Source organism: Canis lupus, chromosome X (assembly GCF_011100685.1).
Source record: "Canis lupus familiaris isolate Mischka breed German Shepherd chromosome X, alternate assembly UU_Cfam_GSD_1.0, whole genome shotgun sequence".
NCBI lineage: Eukaryota > Metazoa > Chordata > Mammalia > Carnivora > Canidae > Canis > Canis lupus.
This window is the reverse complement of record NC_049260.1, coordinates 38,435,639-38,457,381: the sequence shown is the minus strand read 5'-3', so window position 1 is coordinate 38,457,381 and position 21,743 is coordinate 38,435,639. Positions and strand designations below refer to the sequence as shown.

The following is a 21,743-nucleotide window of genomic DNA, read 5'->3' as shown; positions in this document are numbered from 1 at the left end:
CATATATATATAGAATTTGTTGTTTTGTTGGAATGTAGTTAAAACAGCATTACACCAAGCCAAGAATGTCAGAGGTTAATCCCAGTAGTTTTACTTCCAATTGTCTAACAAAATCACTATTAAATACTACCAAGTCCACACTAATCTATGCTAAAGAAAGGCTAATGGTTAGAAACCTGTCATAAATTTCTGGTGAGGTGTCTATACCAGTTGTTGTCAGTTGAGAGCAGTCATCAGAACCTCCTGGCCCACTGCAAGAATTTCTGGTTCTATAGGCCTGGAGTCAAAAACTGGCTTCCACTTAGTTCTTGGTTCAGAACACTTATTTCCACTAGTGACTTGTTGGGGCTTTCAACATCATACTTTTTAAAATATGTTTTTAATACTCTAAGATAATCGATTCAAGCACAGGTAATTACCACATGTGACATTCATATGTCATTCATTCAAATTGGACATATACTACATCTAAGTACTGCATCCTGTAAAGTGGAGGCATGGTGGTAAGGTTCCCAGATAAATACAAGATGCTTAGCTAGATTTGATTTTCAGATAAGCAGTGAGGCTTTTAGTATGTCCCCAAATATTTCATGGGCCATACTTATACTAAAATTATTCACTGTTAATCTAGAATGCAGACTTAGCTAGGTATCCTGTATTTCAATGTACTAAACCTGGTAGCCCCAGAGGGTGGACCCTGGCAAAGGGATTGTCATTGAATGGAGCAGAGTAGAATATAAGAGTGGAGGTAAATCAGTGGCCTGTGAAGACAGGTGTTTGGGTGCATGGTGGCTACTCAATAAATATTTGCTGAAGAAAGAAAGGAGAGAAGGGAGGAAAGAAAAAAGGAAAGGAAAAGTGGTAGACAGTGTCTGTAACATAAAGTAGGCATCAAGGTACTTTGAGGGATGAGAAGGAGAAATGCCAGTATCTAGACAAGAGAAGAAGTCATTGGAGTGGTACCTCAGAATTTCCTCCAGATAAAGATGGAAGAGGAAGGCATATTAGCCAAAAGGAACAGCATGAGAGAAAAGGGTGGGAAAGTGGGGGGAGAGGGTGTGCAGAGTTGGGAGATATTTGGGAGCAGATCCTAGGGTGTGTAAGGAAAATAAGGCAAGAAGGCAATAATGCAAGAGGATGTTAGAGTGCCTAACATGCTAGCATTTGAGGCTCATCCAGTGGCTAGGGGGAGGACACACACAGTATTAGTCTTTCTTTTCCTTTTAAAGATTTTATTTATTTATTCATGAGAGATACAGAAAGAGAGGCAGAGACACAGGCAGAAGGAGAAACAGGATCCCCACAGGGAGCCTATTGTGGGACTTGATCCCAGGACCCCAGGATCATACCCTGAGCTGAAGGCCGATGCTCAACCCTTGAGCCACCCAGGAGGCATCCCAGGATTATTCTTATTATGATCAGAGGTGTAAGATTTTAAATTTTGTATTTTTTTAAAGATTTTATTTATTCATGAGAGACACAGAGGGAGAGAGAGAGGCAGAGACACAGGCAGAGGGAGAAGCAGGCTCCATGCAGGTAGCCTGACCTGGGACTCGATCCCAGGTCTCCAGGATCACACCCTGGGCTGAAGGCAGTGCTAAACTGCTGAGCCACCGGGGCTGCCCTTGTATTCTTTTGCTACAAAATAGATGTCAGGCTATCTGTATGAAAAGTTATTCTGGGCAGCCCCGGTGGCTCAGCGGTTTAGCGCCGCCTTCAGCCTAGGGCCTGATCCTGGAGACCCCGGATTGAGTCCCACGTCGGGTTCCCTGTATGGAGCCTGCTTCTCCCTCTGCCTGTGTCTGTGCCTGCCCCCCCCCCCCTCTCTCTCTCTCTCTCTCTCTCTCTCACTGTCTCTCATGAATAAATAAATAAAATCTTTAAAGTTATTCTTATGAAGCCAAACCTCCAAAGAGGACCTTTTATAAAAATGAAGATGGAAGTCATTTTATTTTTATTTTATTATTTTTTAAGATTTTGTTTATTCATGAGAGACACAGAGAGAGGCAGAGACACAGGCAGGTGGAGAAGCAGCCTCCAAGCGGGGAGCCCAATGTGGGACTCAATCCCAGGACTTCAGGATCATGCCTTGAGCCAAAGGCAGGCGCTAAATAGCTGAGCCATCCAGGCGTCCCTGGAATAGTCAGTTCAGCAAAGGAATAGTTGTAAATATGAGAAAAAAGGGACACCATAATGGCTCAGCAGTTTAGTGCCTGCCTTCTGCTCAGGGTGTGAGACAGGGATGCGGGATCGAGTCCCGCTCAGGCTCCCCGCAGAGCCTGCTTCTTTTGCCTATATCTCTGCCTCTCTCTCTCTCTCTCTCTGTGTCTCTCATGAATAAATAAATAAATCTTTAAAAAAACAGGAGAAAAAAATACTCTATCATGTCTGATCACAGTGAAAGGTCTTAATTTTTTGGGGTTCTAACATAGTAGTCACGGTAACAAGTGGCAATTCCAATTGAATGTTTATTCACCTAACAAATACCTATCTCTAGACTCGATGTATCCTAGGTCTGCAGTGTTACTAAAATGAATGAAACATACTGAAAACTAAGATAGAGGTAAGAGGTTGGAGTCTTACTTCTGGAAGGTGAATTTCTAAAAACCAAATTGAGTGGTATGAGCAAAGATCTAAGGTAAGTCCCAAATGAATGAACTGCAAATGCATTAAACATAAATGGATATATCATCATTTTGATTTAAACCACAGGGACATGCTAGAAAGTTAAAGCTTGCAGAGTATAATCAGATAGGAGGGCCTTTAAAAAGAGAGAGCTATAAAATATGAAGATCAGGAGGAGCTTAAAAGCAGGCACCCAATGCCTGGACATCTGCCCAAATTGTCTTTATGGGGCAGTCAAGAAGGCAGACGTTTAAAAATTTAAAGGGCAGATACGGTACTTTCGTTCTTGTTTTTCCATTTTATAGCATTATTTTTATTTATATACTTTGATGATCTCAGGTGCTCCACAGTGTGTGCCAAAGACATGACATCCTGCCCCTTTCTTTGATACTCCAGAACAAATTCTTGCAGGGGGAGTTTCTGCCATTTATCCTGGAGGACTTAAGAATACGAAAATATCAATAAATAGAACTTTTCAACCCCCCAAAGGACACAGTTGAGAGATGCCACGAATACATTATTGAAAGCTCTTGGACAACTGTCCATTCCCAAAGGCCCATGTTAGTTTTCTGATTAATGTGGAGTTGTGACGTTGGATTTCTTGTTATTAAAAATGTTCATGTTTAGCATTAGGCCTGTCTTCTCTTCTCAACCCATGAAAGGTGATGGCGCTTCTGTGTTACCACAAATTGCTTCTCTGGGCTCTTTGAAGAACCATCTACAAGAGAAGTGTGGGATCACAGATAAGGAAGTGTGAGAGTCTGGGATATGCAGGCCCCTGAGGGGAAGAGTGCAGGGAATGAAGTGACCTTGGCCCTGGAGGGGGCATTGCTGCAGCAGGCAAGTGGGTTATCTCCAGAAAATTGCCTTTAGAGGACAGTGAGACTGTTCTTTTGGAAGAGTAGCTCCATCTTCTCTCTCTCTTCTCCCTGTTTCTATCCGGTTTGGTCTATAATGCTCCCTCCGCTCCTTCACTTAAGTAATTTATGGCTGGAGTTCAGTGAGATATAGTTTTGTGCAAACTGCAGAAAGTACTGGTATTTATTTGTTTATTAAGAGTTTACTTTTAAGTAATCTTTACATCCAACATGGGGCTCAAACTCACGACCCCGAGATCAAGAGTCACATGCTCTTCTGACTGAGCCAGCCAGGTGCCCCAGAAAGTGCTGGTATTTACTTAGAGCTTCAAAATTCAGATCCAAGATCTGCCATTTGTCAGAGCGTGACCTTGGGCACATCACTTGACCACACTGAACCTTGCTTTTCTCATCCATAAACAGAATATTTATATTTCGTGCATTATCTACCTCACGGGATTAGTGAAGATTAAATGAGAAAATGTATATGGAAGTGTATCCTAGTGTTCTGATGATGATTCTGATTATTATTATTTGAAAGCTCTGTAGGTGGGCCGATTCTTTCCACCTAGAAAAATAGAAGAGTCTTATTCAAAGTCTTGCTAAACAGAAATCAGCACTAACTTGCTTATTTGAATTTTTATAATGAAGTACAAATGCAAGATAGATGGAATTTCTGGACAAGCTCCTGGCTGTTGAATAAATTTTATATTTATATATCTTAAAAACTGTCACAATATAAGTATTTTTAAAGAGATATATAATAGTTTCTGAAAATACCTGAAATGCCCATGCTTTTATAGATGTTTAAGTATGCAATTTGTTCTAAATGTCTAATCTTGAATGATTAAATAATTTGCATACTGTTTTCAGTGGCATGAATTAAAGGCTAATTGAAGTATAATTTTTTTGCAGTAAAATTATATCATCTTTTATGTAGTACATTTAAAAATATTCTAGGCCAGTTCTAATTTTATAGTTTTATTATTTTAATTTAATGTACCAAGTAATTAAAAATTGCTACGAAGAAAAGAAGATGAAAATGATTTTAGTTCATTTCCCCTTAACAGAGTGAAAAGATGATTAGGAGAAAAATGGAACAGAGCTCAACATAGTTCCTGGCACATGAAGATATTCATTAAATGCTTCATAATGAATAGGAATGGAGAATTTCTCAGTGTTTCTAGAGTTCAGAAAAAGGTGCCGTTCTCAGTGTTATATAAAATATGAAGAAGATTGCTTGACATCTTTATACTAAAATACTTCCATACAGAGGTCACACAAGCCACTTTGACTTGAACCATTAGTTCAGTTTGCCCTGCTCACCTTTTCTCTTTCTTTTCCCTTTACTCTCAGAGTAGATTCTCAGCCCAAAGTCAGTCACAGATGTTGAGAGACCCTTCTCTATGAGTACCTTGCATTGAGAGATCTTGTAAGCAGAGGCACCAACTGCTCTTTGTTCTTGGCTGTTTCTTCAAGGAAGACAAAGATGGTCTCTCCCTCTGGAGCAAAGTGCAGGTTTGCTCATAGCCTTGGAAGATAGAGTTGGTGTCTCCTTCCAGAACAAAGGAAGGACATGCTTACGATCTAGTCTAAGAAAGCTAATGCCTCCCTGTGAGACAAAAAAAGCAGGCATGCTTATTGTCCATTATAAAAGATTTGGGTTCCCTAAACTGAGGGTTCATCTCCTGTAATATAATCCACCACATGGGCAGGATTTACGTGGACCTTGTGAGCTTGCAAGTAGGATAAAATCTCAAACCCTAAACAATTCTTGACAACAGGTTTCAGCAGTATTTGGGAAAGTCGACAGGTATGGTATGGTGTAGTTGGTATACTCATCTAGGAAGTGAACACTCTTACCGCCAGTGGCCGACCCCATTTTGGGTATACTCAGGGGACCCGGGCTCATTCTCAAGAGGAGATGTGTATGGGCATCATAGGGTCAGAGGTAAAAGATGGAATGAGATCCAGAACCTTTGGCCCAGAACACTGTCTAAGATGATGAAGCCTCTAATAAGCATTGCTTTGTAGAGGTGATTGGGTGGAGGGAGAAATGTTTGGTAGAGGAAAGAAGATTCCATGAAGTTTCAGAGTAGCATGAAGTCATTCATGCTTATGGAAGCTATAAATCGTGGTGTTGACACCTGCCATATTGAAGCTTATTAGCTAATTTTTTTTGAGCCAAGAATATGCATTTTTGTGAGAACTTTGCTTTGACATCTTACTGCCTTGTTACTTGTGCTCACTTTGAGTGCTAGTGGGTGACAGTGAGCATGCTTGTTCTGGAAACAGACATGATGGTAGTGTCTGGCACATTAGGTCACTGTGTGTTTGTGCCCTTCTTCGCTCCCTAATCTTTATAGTTTATTAAAATATTTCCCTAGTGCCACTTAGGCAACATTAATAACATACAAGGCTGGTCAATAACTGTGGATCTCAGAAGTCTCCGCTCCCTTGGGTACCCTCAGAATTGAACACATGAATGCTGCCTCCGAGAACCTGTCCTTTGCCCACTGCCCTGTTGTGGGAAAGCATTTAGGGTTGTTATAGAGATGTGCTCTGACGTTGTTAGCCACCGGTGAAACAGCTGTATTTTGTTCCATACCATAGGGACTTCTATCCGGCGTCAGCGGATTTCTCTCCCACCTCCTGATGAAGATCAGTTTTATACTGTGCATCATTTTAATATCAACATAGACATTATCTTTTATGGCCGGACATTCAAGATTTATGACTGTGATACATTCACAAAAAACTTTTTGAAGAAAATTGGAGTCAAATTAAACCCCCCAGGACAGTGTCCAGAAGATCCTTACATGAAGATACGAAGAGAGGTAAGAAGTTATATCCATGAGTTCTTGTGTTCAGAATGAGAATCCATAAAGGAGGGTCAATAAAGGGTATCTATACTCCTGATGCAGATATGAAAGAACTTTTGGGGTCCTAGTCACTGGAGTGGTCCTGTTCTCCTTTGGGCTAGAGGGAACTCTGGGTGTTGACATCAGGGCAGGAAAGTCTCACTTGCTGCCCCCGCCCCCACTTCTTCCCTTGGAGAGTGTACCTTCCAGACAGTAGGGAGTCTGCAGTGAGCTACTTACATGGGACAAGTTCTAAAAGTCACAATTGGCTTTGTGGTCTCTAACAGTATGAGTTAGGTCCACTCTTACTTGGTCTCTTTTCTCATTTTGGTTGTCTAACTCTGGGACAATTTTTGCTTTTGTACTACTGATTTATTGTACCATGCCTTGGGGGGTATACCTTTTTCCTTCTTCCTCAGAACTCCCAGCTGTAGCTATGATGGCATCAGATGTAGAGATGTTCTAGGGGAGTGGAAAAGGACCATGAGTCTGATGTACCCCATTATAAAAGGGTGTTTGTCTTCTAAGTCTGACCCTAGTTAGTATAGGGAAACAAGAACCGGTGTTAGTAGTAGTATTGTTGTTTTTCTAAAGATGTCTTTTTTTTTTTTAAAGGATCTGTTGGTCCCAATTTTATACTTTTTATGGAAGAATCTGAACGCACAGAAGGGCAAGTGTCCTATGGAAGGTCACATACCTAGCCAGTCTTCTTACTGGGATTTCAACTTAAATCTTATACTTCTTACCCAGAATTTCATTATTGTTGTTTTCTTTTTTTATTGAAGTATGATTAGACAGTTAAAATACACAGAAATTAAGTGTTCAGTTGGGTGAATTCTTTTTTTTTTTTAAAGATCTTATTTATTTATTCATGAGAGACACAGAGAGAAAGAGAGGCAGAGACACAGGCAGAGGGAGAAGCAGGCTCTATGCAAGGAGCCCAGTGTGGGACTCGATCCTGGGTCTCCAGGATCAGGCCCTGGGCTGAAGGTGGTGCTAAACCGTTGAGCCACCCAGGCTGTCCAGATGGGTGAATTCTAACAAATGCATACACTCATGTAATCCACACTCAAATCAAGATACAGAATGTGTCTATCTCGCCAGAAACTTCCTCTTGGTTTTTTCCTTTTTTTTTTTTTTTTAAAAGATTTATTTACTTATGATAGACAGAGAGAGAGGCAGAGACACAGGAGGAGGGAGAAGCAGGCTCCATGCCGGGAGCCTGATGTGGGACTTGATCCCGGGACTCCGGGATTGCGCCCTGGGCCAAAGGCAGGCGCTAAACTGCTGAGCCACCCAGGGATCCCCCCTCTTGGTTTTTTCTAATCGCTCTTCCCACCCTGGGATAGATAACCACTGTTCTCATTTCTATTCCTGTACATCAGTTTAGTCTCATTCCTATTGTCTCTAAAAGTTGTAAGTAATTTCCTTGCAGAAAGATAACATGAAATTTAGAATAAAGTTCTCCTTTGATTCTTTTTTTTTTTTCCTTTTTCACATTTTCACCTAAAGTCTAGTTAGCTAATATACAGTGGAATATTGGTTGCAGGAGTAGAATTTAGTGACTCATCACTTACACATAACACCCAGCACTCATCACAAGTGCCGTCCTTAATGCCCAGCACCCATTTAGCTCATCCCCCACCCACCACCCCTCCAGGAATCCTCAGTGTGTCCTCTATCATTAAGAGTCTCTTATGGTGGGTAGCCCGGGTGGCCCAGTGGTTTAGCGCCACCTTCGGCCCAGGGCCTGATCCTGGAGACCTGGGATCGAGTCCCCCATCGGGCTCCCTGCATGGAGCCTGCTTTTCCCTGTGCCTGTGTCGCTCATGAATAAATAAATAAAATCTTAGAAAAAAAAAGAGTCTCTTAAGGTTTGCTTCCCTCTTTCCCTTTTTCCTCTTTCTCAGACCTATGTTCATCTCTTATTTGTCTTTCTCTGACTGACCTATTTTGCTCAGCATAGTACCCTCTAGCTTAATCCATATTGTTGCAAATGGCAAGATTTGATTATTTTTCATGACTGAGTAGTATCCCATTTACTTCTTTATCCATTTATCAGTCAGTGGAAATTTGGGGACCTGGACCCTCTTTTTTTCCATATATATATATTTTATGATTTTATTTATTTATTCATGAGAGACACAGAGAGAGAGAGAGGCAGGCAGAGACAGGCAGATGGAGAAGCAGGCTCCATGCAGGGAGCTCGATGTGGGACTCGATCCCGGGACTCCAGGATCAGGCCCTGGACTGAAGGCAGCACTACACTGCTGAGCCACCTGGGCTGCCCCATATATATATATTTTTAATTGAAGTTCGATTTGCCAACATATAACACCCAGATTCTGTTTTGATATCTTTTTTTAAAGCTAAGTGTAGGGTCATTCATCTGTTCCACCTCCTGACCCCAGTAGAGTTATTCTTTAATGTTGTAAGCATGCAGCCCTCCTGAAAAATATATATTGTTGATCCTGGAATATTTAAGGTGAAGTCCCTGTGGAATTATACCTGTGTATATTGGCATATGAACAGATTTATAGTTTGGGTTTATTTTTATTTTTTCCAAATGCCCTAGATGAAAGAGCCTAGATAAACATAGAGTCTTTACAATGAGAAGAGAGAACCTAAAAGAATGGATCCATATGAATTACCACCTCTTGCATATGGCTGCACTCATTCACTCACAGTTGGTATTATATGATAGCGATTACGGATGATGATGCATTTTATTAAATACAGAGAGCACTGTGCCATTTCATAGGTTTATGAAGAAAAAAAATCTTTTGTGCCAGGAATAGAGAATAAATACCAGGAACAGCCAAGAAATGTTTTAACTAATTTCCTTTCAGGTTGGGAAAATAATTTTTGCATTTAATCCCTCGGGGAGAAAGCTCTTCAATAAATATAGCAATCTGTGGAAAATTAGGAGTTTAATAAGAGGCTTTTATATTGACTTTAATGCATTTACTTCTCCAATGTTTGCTACCTTCAACTATAAAGTTAAAATTAAACAATTTAACTTAAACTGAAAAGAGTCCCAATGGTATATAATCAATAATGCATTCCTTAAAGGCCTTAGAATGCCAAAGAAATATTTTTCAGTTGATGAAAGTAGAGGTGCCATAATTTCATTTAAATATCCAGGATGTAGAAGAAGGGTAAGAGCCCCTGGAAGGCCACGATGTCTCCCCCAATCTTGCAGTTAGTCTGTACCCAGACTGCCCTGGACAGATAGAGGATTCTGAGAATTGACAGATACGATTACATAAGCTGACAGGGGACTCCTTCCTTGCCAATGAGCACTTATATAATGATCCCGTTTGGCTACATCAGATAGAATGAGGGCAGTTTTGCTCCCAAGACAGGGCCGAGAACATGCAAATAGAGTCACACCAAGAAGATCATAGAAGTAGTGGTACCTAGGCTGGGCGACAGAACCCATGCAGCGGTTCTGGGTGGCTTGGGAAATTCTCCATTTGCTCTGCTCCTGTCCTTCCTGATCCTTGATCTATAAAGCTTTGGAGTAAAATAAAACTGTGATTGTGTTTCTTCCCTTTTACTTTTACAAAAATCTTTGGATGAATAAGAAGGATATACAGATAGGAATTCTCAGCAAAAAGATGAGCAGGTTTTTTTGGGGGGGAGGGGGTTGAGATATAATTAACATAGACTCAGATGGATAAGTCTTAAGCATTAGATCAACAAGTTTTGGAAAATGTATGCAATTTAGTAAGTGACAAATCAAGATATGGAATATTTCCATCACCCCAGAAAGTTCCCTTCTCCCCCTTTCCGGTCAATCCCAGAGGCAATTACCATTCTAATTTCTGTCACCACACATGAGTTTTGTGTGTTCCTAAGAATTTTAAGTCTTGGAGAAAAACCAGTTTTCAAAGGCGTCATAGAAGTGTATTTTAGTGTATTAAAACACTGCTTAATATATTTTTTATATAAATTTATTTTTTATTGGTGTTCAATTTGCCAACATATAGAATAACACCCAGTGCTCATCCCATCAATGTCCCCCTCAACACTGCTTAATATTAAAAGCTTCCTACTACTTGACTGTAATTTTAAGGTGACAGCTGGCTGTAGATGTATATATATCTATGTCATTAGTCAGTTGACCTTTAAAAAAATATCACAGAATAGTTAGTGGGAAAGGTATCTTTACGTTCTTTGATTGCTTGCATCCCAGAAGTGATCATGCACAACTGCTGTTCTTGACTTTTTTTTTCCCTTTTCAGACTCTAGATTGCATGAAGCCTTTACGCCCCTATGAGTCCTTTGACACCCTGAAGCAGTTCCTTGAGTATGATAGGAAGGTTTTACGTTTCTTCTGCCTATGGGACGACTCAGCTACCCTGTTTGGGGACCGAAGGGAGCTCATTCTGCATTACTTTCTGTCTGATGATACCATTGAAGTCAAAGAAGTGATGCCACATAACTCAGGCCGGGATGCTATGTCATTATTCCTCCAGAGGAGAAAGCTACCCAAGGTGAGCAGCAGACCCAGAACCCCTTCCCGAGTTTACCTGTGGGCTGAGAGACTCTCGCCACTCACTGTCCAGAATGTTATGGGTTATGACTATGTCATGACTATGTGTCACTTATCATATATGAGTACAGGTGTTTAAGAAACCTTCATTTTGTGCTATTAATACACATCTATGAAAGTACCATAGAGGATATGACAAATCAGGGTTGGAATATTCTGGGTTTAATCAAGGCAAGTAAAGGAAAAAAGTGAAATGCAAGAGAAAGTGCATATTCATCGAGTTCATAATCAGTCTTCTGAAAGTAAAAGATTCTCTAGTTAATTGTTTGTGGGGCACCTGGGTGGTGCAGTCAGTTGAGTGACTCTTGGTTTCAGCTCAGGTCATGATCTTGGGGTCCTGAGATCAAACCCCATGTCAGGATCTGTGCTCAGCGCAGTCTGCTTGAGATCCCACTGCCCCTGCCTCCATAAATACATAAATAAATCTTAAAAAAAAAAACTGCTAATGCTCTTGAGTAGTGCCCTGGCCTCTGGCCTCTGGCCTCTAAAACCTACTGAGGAGATAGCAGTGGTTTTGGTCTGGGTTGTGAATGTACAAACACACATAGGCACACATGCACACACGCACCCCTGTAAGTGTATGTACAGGAATGACTCTTAGGAGAGTAGCCACCAGTCATTAACTAGTCACTGGCTTGCGTCAATGACAGCTTTTACATTTTTCTTACTATTAAAAGACAGTTGTGAGACTGATTTCTACATGTTTATGGCCATTTGAGAGCTAAGTAACTTGAGTGCAGCAGAAACAGCACAGAGACTAGAGGACCTGGGTTGGAATTATGGGTCTGCCACTTAAAAGCTGTGTGACCTTCAGCAAATCACATAACTTCTCTGAGTGTATTTCCCTATCTTTAAAATGCTGTTAACAGAGTATCTCTCTGGAAGTAACTGCAAAAGCTAAATGGGATAATATAGTAAAAAACAAACAAACAAAAAAAAACAAAAAAAACCCCACTAAGAACCTATGAACACTTAAAAAAAACAAAGGTCTTTTCACAGCTCTGTGTTACATTTCACTTGTTATTTGGATAACATTTTTTAACATTCTTCTTTCTGCTACTGAGGAGGTTACCAGAACACTCATTTCTGATTCAAATGACTGATGGTTACTTGGTCCTCACAGAAGCTCTCCCAGATTCTCTGAGCCCACCACCAGAAATCTTACTGTGCTGCCTGGGCTGAGGGGAGGAGGCAGGATTTGTCCCAGAGGGGGTTCTGAAGTATGCACAGCAGGTGGCCAGGAGGGGAAGCCTGTTTTTAGAATGGCTTTGACCGATACGCTAATTATAAAATAATAATGATGCACCTGACATTTGCAGTGTGTCTTGGTATCAGTTGCCTCATTTATTCATTCTTTCAGCAAATATTTATCAAGTGTCAACTGTGTGCCAGCTCTGGGGTTAGAGTAAAAAGGAAAATGGATTAAGTCCGCTTCATGGAATACATTCTCACGGGGGAGAGGAAAAATAGCAGTAGGTATTCCCTTGACACTCAAACATACTTTGAGAAAACAAGGAATCAGGACTATTATTGCAGCTAGCTGACAAAAGTGAAGTTCTCAGAAGGTAAATATCAGGCTCCAAGTCCTGTAGCCAGTAAGTGGCAAAGACAGAATTTGCTCCAAGTGTACTGTTTTTCTGTTACATGGCTTACTTATACCCCACACTTCATGAATTCACACATTTGAACTGGCATTTTATGTCACACGTATCAGGGATGATTCAGATTTCTCATCTGTATGTGATAAACTGATCACTATTGACTCACACAAGTCAGTTAGGATATTTCCTGCAGCTCATGCAACTGCTAGGACCACCTCTAGTGCCCAGAACTGAGGAGTATCCTGGATTGCTCTGGGCCACGGTTTCTGGTAGAGGCTGCCTGCACTTTTTTTTCCCCTGCCCCACTGAGTAACTTCTGTTGGCCCACTAGTGCTTCCTTGAGCTCAGGATTGGGCAGGATGCTAAACTGAGTAAAGAAGGCAAGGCATGGTTTCCTCCTCGGGTCATTTCGTAGTTCAGTGAAGAGAAAAGATGTCTGCTTATATGAGGCATTTAGAGAACCACCAGGAGTGGTTTAACCGTGTGGTAGGTGCTGTGCAGGTGTGGACTGGGGACAGGCCAGGAGGATGGGAAGGGTCACAGGAACGATGGGCCTTTATCACAGCCTCGAAGGATGATTGTGGAAGTATAGGGAGAGGGAAATGGAGTATGATGGCAGAGAAGAACCCTATTAGGGGCAGGGTAACCAATTCCCTCTACCCTTCTGGGCTCTCGGCTGAGACCACCTCCCACCCCCATAATAAAAAATTAAGAAGTGAAAAACCAACAAATGCTGAATTACATGCATACCTCCTGTATACATGAGAGAGACTCAGGAAAATGGAGTAACTCCCTGAAATGGCCCAAGCTCTACCTCCTTAAATACCATCGCCAGCTAAAGATGAAACAAGCTGCCAGGGGAGGTGGGAAGAAGGGTAGTTATAGGGGGTCACCAAGAAAAGCACAGTAAACAAAAGTAAGGCTGTGATGCAGATTTAGGTTGTCATCTTTTCCACTAATCAGAGGTCTTAGAGATCTCAAGTCGTCTTTCTTTTCGTGGTACACAGAGGGAGACACTCTTATAAATTTAGATTTCCTTTATCCATGTAAATGTCTTTTACAGAAGAGTATTTCAGCTTCTTCCATGTCTGTTGTTTCTTAAAAAAACCCAGCACACCCAAGAGGCCTATTTTGGGGTGGTGTGTTTGCTCCCCTTCACATACAATGCCTATTTCCCACTTGAGCCCCTCACCATGATGGTTTTTGTGATTAGTAGGCCATCTACCAGACCTTGTATGGATTTTGTCTTCCAGTATGGCCCACCTGGAGTCTGTCAGCCAGGCCAGGTAACAGATCGAACAGTTCTTAATATTTATGGTGGCTTGAAAGAGAATCGAGTGGATGGCTACCTGTTGGATAAATACAAGGTGAGGAACCTTCACATTTCGTTGCTGCTTCCAGAGTGACTTTCCTGGAACGTGAAATGTGCAGTGTGAGTCACAGATTGTCTTCTGAGATTAACTGTGAATGAAGTTAACGAATACATAAATGCACACATTGTACTGCTGGCTGTCAACACTAAACATGCTTAAGTGCTTGCTGTTTGCAAGCACTATACGACTAAAAGATTTTCCAAATGTTGACAGCAACTAGTTGTCTTGGTTTGATTTAAAAAGTTCTGTTATAAATGATATAAGTGAGTGGGTTTTTTTAGCAATTTTTTGGGGGGGAAGGTAATGCCTGGGTCTTTGGAGGGTCTATGATGCCAATACTTTGTTCCTTTGTTTTTATTAGCTAGGAAAATTAGATCAAGAGTTTTACAAAGATAGTGACCTATTCATAGGAGCCACCATCAATGTATGGGGAAGGAAAGTACTTCTTTGTGACTGTGATGAATTTACGAAGACTTATTATAAGACGAAATATGGAATTGGTGAGTGATACATATGTACATTAGAAAATAATATTTAAAATTTAGAATCTTTATTCCCTACTTAAAATTTTGCTTTTGAGTTTTAAATGCTCCTAAGAGCTACCATTTATTGAGCATTTGCTCTCTGTTGGACATTTGTTGTCTTACTCGTTACTAACAACGACCCGAGGCTTATTCATTATTCCCATTTTTGAGATGAAGAAACTGAGGCTTAAGAGGGCTAACTTGTCAAAGATTATGCAGTGAGTAAAGGGTGAGCTGAGATTTGAACTTGTCCGCCTGATGCCAGAGGCTTCTGTTTTCCTTTATAAAAGCCAGCCTCCCACCTTACTGCAATATAGGGTCAGTGTTTTCTGGTTGAGCGACTGAAATGGGAATCTGAATGCTTTTCTTTTCACTGAATTCTTGCTAACTACAATGGATATACTGTGTCTTTGAGTTCTCTGGGGGAATTCTCTTGTGCCAGTTTGCTCTACCTTTTTCTGATGAAGCCCTGCTATGTTTCCAGCTTTTCTCTCTTCTTAGGTATTCTATTCAGATGAGTCCAGTTCAGAATGAAAACAGGTGATTTATTAAAAACCTACCAGGCACAGATTATTGTGGTAGGACTTAGGAGCTACAGAGTCAAAGAGTTTCTTAGGTGGGAAGGAGAACAGAAACCTACAGCACATTGGATGGTGTTATGGGAATCATAGAAGCAGGGAAGGATCTGATACGAAACCTGAAAAACGAAACCTGAAAAACAAACCCTTCATTTGTGAAACCTGCCAGCCAGCTCTGCCCTCATCCTGGGCCCTGCTCCAGGCACCTGCTGGTGCTAGGCTAAGTACAGGCTGGTGGGACTTGCCAACCTCCCAGGTTGGGATTTGGCTGGGGTGGGAGTGCTGCTTACTCCTGCACTCCTCTCTGAACATTGGAGTGTTCATATGAGCACACTTCCCTGAGGGATGAGATAGAAGCCAGAAGCAACCAAAGCTTCTTAAAAGATAAGGTGCTTTTTCTCTAGAATGAGATGAGCACCTCTTGTGTTTCGGTGTCCCATTAGTATTCCTGGCTTCCTGGGAATCTCTCTCTCTCTTTTTTAAAGATTTTATTTGTTCATTGATTAAGTGAGTGATTGCACAGGGGGAGTGGCAGAGAGAGAGAGGGAGAGAATCTCAAGTAGGCTCCATGTCAGTCGGAGCCCAATGCAAGGCTAGATCCTAAGACCCTGAGATCACGACCTGAGCTGAAACCAAGAGTCAGGTACTTAACCACCTGAGCCACCCAGGCACCCTCCCTCCTGGGAATCTTTACATCACGGGAGAAAGCAGAGCACACACAAAGGATTGGAATAAAGAAGACTTTCAATTTCACTCCCTTTTTTTAAAGATTGTATTTATTCATGAGAGACCCAGAGAGAGGCAGAGACCTAGTCAGAGGGAGAAGCAGGCTTGCCATGGGGAGCCCGAAGTGGGACTCGATCCTAGGACCCTGGGATCATGACCTGAGCCAAAGGCAGATGGTCAGCCACTGAGCCACCCAGGTGACCCTCACTCTTTGGTTCATTAAGGGAAGTTGTTCCATTGCATCTGTATGGCAGATGCGTTAAAATACGTGGGCCTTGTAGGTCCACATTGGTGGTCTCTTATTTTCTAACATTTATCCTCTTTCGTGGACACAGTTGGGAATACTAGTTTTGGGGACTGTGAACAAGAGGCAGCCAGGAATGTGCATGTGGTAGCTATTATAGAGAAGTTGCTAGTGGGCTATATAGGTCTTTGGGAGGGAGAATTTGGTTTTTAATAAATGTCAATACCTGTTCAGAGTAAATAAGTTGTCAGTACAGACTTAAAATTTGAAAAAAAAAAAAAAAAGAAAAGATAAGGGAACTGAAAGTATGGACTCAAGTCATACTGAAAGATGATCATAACATAAAGGATGGGGCAAAGTTTCCAAAACATCATGTGATCCCTTCAATGGAGAGCCCAACATTTGGTCCATGATTGTCCATCACCTTGATTTTGAGAATATAAAGGTGGCATTTGGGAAAATGAATATGATGATGGTGAGACATGGTACATTGTTAGTCTCTTAACAGGTTTGCAGGGAAGTTGCAGAGGCAGAGTGAATTCAGTGGCATACTCTAAATCTAGCCATCCTCAGCAAATGAATCCGCTTCACATGCCCAAGGATCCATTTGTGTTGAGCCCTAGTGTTTAATTCCTTTCTGCTACCTTCTTTTGTTCACTCTATAGGATTATGTATTATGTAAAAAAAAAAGTGGTTTGTGCCTTTAAAGCTAATATAACACGAGCATTATGCATTTAAACAGAAAATTATGCAAATGCAAAATTATGATGCATTTTATAGTCACGCTGACTTTTTAGATTTCTCATAACATATGTTAAAATATTCCATTTAACAGACACTATTATTACACAACATTTCTTAAGTAACAACAGTGTACTTAATGTAAGTAATGACTAGAAATTACATCCGTGATGCAGCGGAGGCGGGGGGTGGGTGGGTTGTGAATCCGTGTTCCCTGATAATCTTTACGTTGCCATTTCTGACTTTTTGGTAAGGTTAAATTAATGTACTTAATGTTACTTAGATACAGTTACTTCTGACATTTTAATTTTTATTTAGACTTCATCTGCTTCTATAAATTCATCAGACCAAATTTTATACATCATACTTGGGTACATTGGAGCTCAAACCAGAACAAATTCCTGCTAATAACTGCAGTCCCATTTCCTTCCGTGTCAGTAATTGTGGTCAGTAGAATACCTAGTGTCTCCACTCCGCAGCACCACAGGAAGGAGATGACAGGTGCTAACCACACAACTAGGGACCTCCTAAGGGGAAGCCAGTGGGGAAGATTCATAAATGCAGCCTTCGTGCTTTTTCCAAGAGGTATTGGTACCCTGTTGTAAAACCCAGTTTGTCTCCTAAGAAAGATAAGATTTTTTTTGTGTGTTTAAGGATTCCAAGGAGAAAGCAATTCCATAGACTTCTTGCACAAAACATTCCAATGTGACTCTCCCCCCTAGGTCACTTGGCCTTCCTGCTGGCCCTGGCTCACCTGCTGGGCTGTAGCATGTCACTCCTTCATTATTTCATGTGGATGAACACGGACTGGCAGATGGAGGCCTGTTGGACTTTCCTGTAGCATAAAGGTTAGAAAAGGCTCCAGGGGCTCCAGCATGTGTTTCTTTCACTGAAGGAATGGGGACGTGAATGTAAAATGTTCTTACCTTAGAACTACTGCCTTGGATTATTATTTCTTTACTATAGGAGAACTTGCTATCATCTATTCTTAGTGGCTGGGAACCAAACTAGTAAAAGACCAGCCATTCTCACTGCTCTTGAATACTTATTAGGCTATACTGACATTAAGGATGAGCAAATTCTTTTAAAAAAAATGATTTTATTTATTTATTCATGAGAGACATAGAGAAGCAGAGACATAGGTAGAGGGAGAAGCAGGCTCCCTGCAGGGGAGCCTGATGTGGGACTCGATCCCAGGACCCCAGGATCAGGACCTGAGCCCAAAGCAGATGGAAGAACAAAATTCTTAAATCATCTTTAATTTTGTGATGTTATTTCTGGCCTCTTGATGAACTCTGAACTCTTGGTGCTGGAAGCAGTGGGACATCCAAGATAAGAGTTTTAATGATCATCTGAGCAAATTAGCTATCTTAGGCTGCAATAATGGAGTAGACTTTGCCTCTCGTTGCACCACATGACCCCAATGGATCTAACATTTTTTCCTCTTTTTCTTCCCTTATGAAGTACAGAGGATTGAGGAATGGATGATCCCTAAGGATGTTCTAGCTAGAGCTCAAAAAGTGTGTGATTCACTAATTATTTGACCCAGAAGTGAACATCTGACTCAAATCATTTGACCTGGGTATATTGGGTACAAGCAGAAAGGGGGATAACTTTGATATTAATGAACTTAATGAAGCTTGAGCTTTAGGGTTCTTCCTTTGCAGGAGCCCCAGTCAAAGGCCCTGGATCTGATTTTGTCATAATAATTTGGCATTCTTTGTGTTGAAGATTTCCTCCCAAATTATGTTATAGGCTCTAGACCTCTCCAAGTCCGGGTCCATATCTGGGTTACTAGAATATACAAGATGAACGTTGAGGTGATGGAAGGCTTTCTCCAGCACTGTTTCCAACTGAGATGGCAAATATTAGAAGGGGCATTAAGATTCCTTTTATTCCTTTTATTTTTATTTTATTTTTTTTGTTTTTTTTTTTTTAAGATTCCTTTTAAAAACCTAGCACCTTTCTGTAAATTTGTTGGAATCTAGTTAATCGTGGATAGACAATGGTATATATGTTTTTGCAAGTCACTGGGAATTAGAGGAATCAAACCATTGGAAAGACAGATGTGTCTCAGGGTTCAGCAGAATGCTGCTGGAGAAGATGTTTGGGAAGATGCTGTGTATAAACACACATAATTTTTCACATAGCCAACAAATGGTTTTTAATACCTGAAGCATGCAGGATGCTGGGATGATGGAAAACCAAAGGCAGGAAACATTCTGGTGCAAGCCTGAAGCCTTGCGAATGTACACAGTTATCCAGATTTCTCTGGATCTTGGGCCAGAGGATCCAAAAAGATGTACGTGGTACAAAAAAGTCAAGCATGATGGAGTGGGACAATTCTCGGCTTTTATACACTAGATGGCACTGTGGGTGCAGAGGAAAACTCTAAATTGGTTCTTTTGTTACTTAAATCTGTTGCAAAAATTATGTAGTTAAGAAAAACAACACTGTTATAAAACCTGTAATTTGACGGGGAGGTATAGAATGCATTCTTAATTACTTCGTGATTCAGTATGTGTCTTCTTTTGGTTACACTGTTCAGATTAGTATGGAGAGAGTTGTGTGTGTGTATATGTCCCCTGTCATAAGAAACGGATCATGGCCCAAATAATTTCCTAATAATCATGTGGAGCTTTCCCTGCCATCCTATGGTCCTTTACCTGAAATGAAGGTTCCAATCAGTGGCGTGTTTAATTTAATGGTCAGCAATGATAGGGTCTGCTGTAGTTCAAGCCTAATTCCAAGATCTGAACTTTCCTCTTCATTACCAAGGTTTTAATTGCCACAAAAATAGCAAGAGGGGAGGCTCTCAAGTCACTTCTGTATTGGCTGCCTGGCTGCTCCCTTTCACTGAGCCAGTGAGAAATCTTTGATGGCATTCTCTCTGCCAATATGTCTTCTGTGAACGGTTTCTGTTAGGGTAGAACAATACTCTTTTGGGGATTATGCTTGAGGGGATTTCGTGCAAAGGCTAAGAAATAAGGAAGTCTAAGGAAATGCAAAAGTTGAAAATGTCTTCCAATCAGAGTTAGAAATAGCTTCAAACCCTTTGCCTTTCTTCGATCCAGCAGTAAAACAAAACAAAACAAAAACAACAAACATGCACAAAAAACCCCTCAATTTTAAGAATTAGGTTGCCTTGGATGACAAACTGATGCACGTTTCCAGTTACAGAGGTGTGCTCTAAATCTGTACTCTTGATTCGGTTAGAACTTTGACAGAGGAAAAGGAAATCTTTGTTCATATGGAACTACTCTTGAGTCACGAATGGCAGCACCTAGGGGACACTCAAGGTTGGAGAAGTAGAAGTTCGATTCCATGAGTTGTCTTGTGTTTTGCTTTCGGGAAGATCCTGCCATTTTCTTTGCCCTTTGGATAAACATAAGTAAGTGACTTGGAGCCATTGGTTCAACATGCTAGTCGCTCTGGAGAGCATACACGCTTCTCAAAGATTATACAGCCTCACAAATGAGGGCCTGAAAGCTCCCAGGCTGTTACATAAATGTCCTCAGCTCCCTGTCCATCTCTCCCTCCTCGCAGATGAGAAGTACGTGAAGAAAATCAATAGTATTTCCAAGTAACACGCCCTTTGAGTGAGTCGGCAGAGGTGATTTTTAAAGTTTCGTGTATTTGTTATCGGTTTTATTTTTGTTTTTTGGGCGGGTTTTGGGTATTTTTGCTTTGTCACATTTTAGTACAATTTCCGTCTTTTCTTGGACAGTCACAAGAGCAACCTGGAGCGGTGGCTGGTGAGAGGAACTTTTAGTTTTGTTTTGTCACTAGATGGGGAAGTGCCATGGCCTGGCGTTGAGGTAGAGGAAGGAGAGAGGCCTGAAAAAGTGGACACAGGAGGGAGGGGACAGTGGATGGGGAAGGTAAAGGCAAAACAGTCAGGAATCAGTCCTGTTTAGAAAGGAATTTGATTAGTGGGTGTTGGCTGAAGTTAGGAGAGGGCTGGGTCGCAGGTTAAAACAGGCTATGGGTGGCAAAAGGTTCCAAGTTTGAATTTTCGTTATCATTGGGAAAATCAGAAAAGAACGAAAAATAGTCAGACATGGGGATGTGATGACAAAAGAGAAATGTTTACTTATTTGACACAGGCAGTTTCTTTTTTTTTCCTTTCTTTCTTTCAAACCAATGGCGATTATTGAGTGAGTTCTGTGGTTTTTATAAACATGATTGAAACCTACCCTCACAGGGTTTTGCTGTGTTTTGTTTGAAAGAGTTTAAAATAGTCCACACAAAGCTCTCCATGTCCATCTTGAAAACATAACAAACCTTTCAAAACAGCCACAATCAGGGCAAAAAAAAAATATTGACGTTTCATTTGCCTTTGTTTTGTTATAGAGAACTTTACCTCGATTCCATGCAAGGCTCCACCTCTTCCAAAAATAGAAAGGAAATTTCCACCTTACACCGGCTTTGGTTCTGAAGAGGATTCTCTCCGTTCCTGTATAGGCCTCGTGCCCACACCTCATCAGAGGGACTTCAAGAAGTTCATGGAAAAAGACAGGTGCTTGAGGGAACCGTGATACCAGTCTGATCTTTCCCAAATGCGTTCAGGGTTTATAGTGTAGCCCTTGTGGCCGAAGACATGACACTCAGCTCGTATAATTAAAAGTCCAGGCACATACCATTATAGCTTTTTAATGAAATTGATTAACATACAAGTATTAAGAGGTCCTCAATTGAGTGGTTATTTTATTTATTTTTTGTCCCAGTTTCATTGAGGTGTAATTGACCTATAACATTATGTTATCTTAAGGTGTGCAACCTGACTGGATATGTATACATTTTGAAAAAACGATCACCACTGGAAGATTAGATCACATCAGTCACTTCACTTAGTTAGGATTTTTTTTCCTTTTGTGATAACTTTTAAGATCTACTCTCTCAGCAACTTTTAAATATACAAGAGAGTATTGTTAACCACAGTCACCATGTTGTACGTTAAACCCCTAGGACTTCTGATTTTATAACTGGCAGTTTATACCTTTTGATCCCCTCTACCCATTTGCCCACCCCCTACCCCCACCTCTGGCAGCCACC

At 41.0% G+C, this 21,743-nt stretch overlaps 1 protein-coding gene across 2 annotated transcripts in view; it reads left to right on the top strand.

Annotated features, from left to right (window-relative positions):
• The window catches only part of EFHC2 (EF-hand domain containing 2), a 195,308-nt gene that overhangs the window by 79,166 nt on the left and 94,399 nt on the right, over nt 1-21,743 (top strand). For both annotated transcript variants that reach the window (XM_038587226.1, XM_038587227.1), the window contains 5 exons: nt 6,096-6,319; nt 10,591-10,842; nt 13,756-13,869; nt 14,237-14,375; nt 21,042-21,207. In XM_038587226.1, the coding sequence (XP_038443154.1) occupies nt 6,096-6,319; nt 10,591-10,842; nt 13,756-13,869; nt 14,237-14,375; nt 21,042-21,207 (895 nt within the window). The remainder of the gene's footprint in view (nt 1-6,095; nt 6,320-10,590; nt 10,843-13,755; nt 13,870-14,236; nt 14,376-21,041; nt 21,208-21,743) is intronic.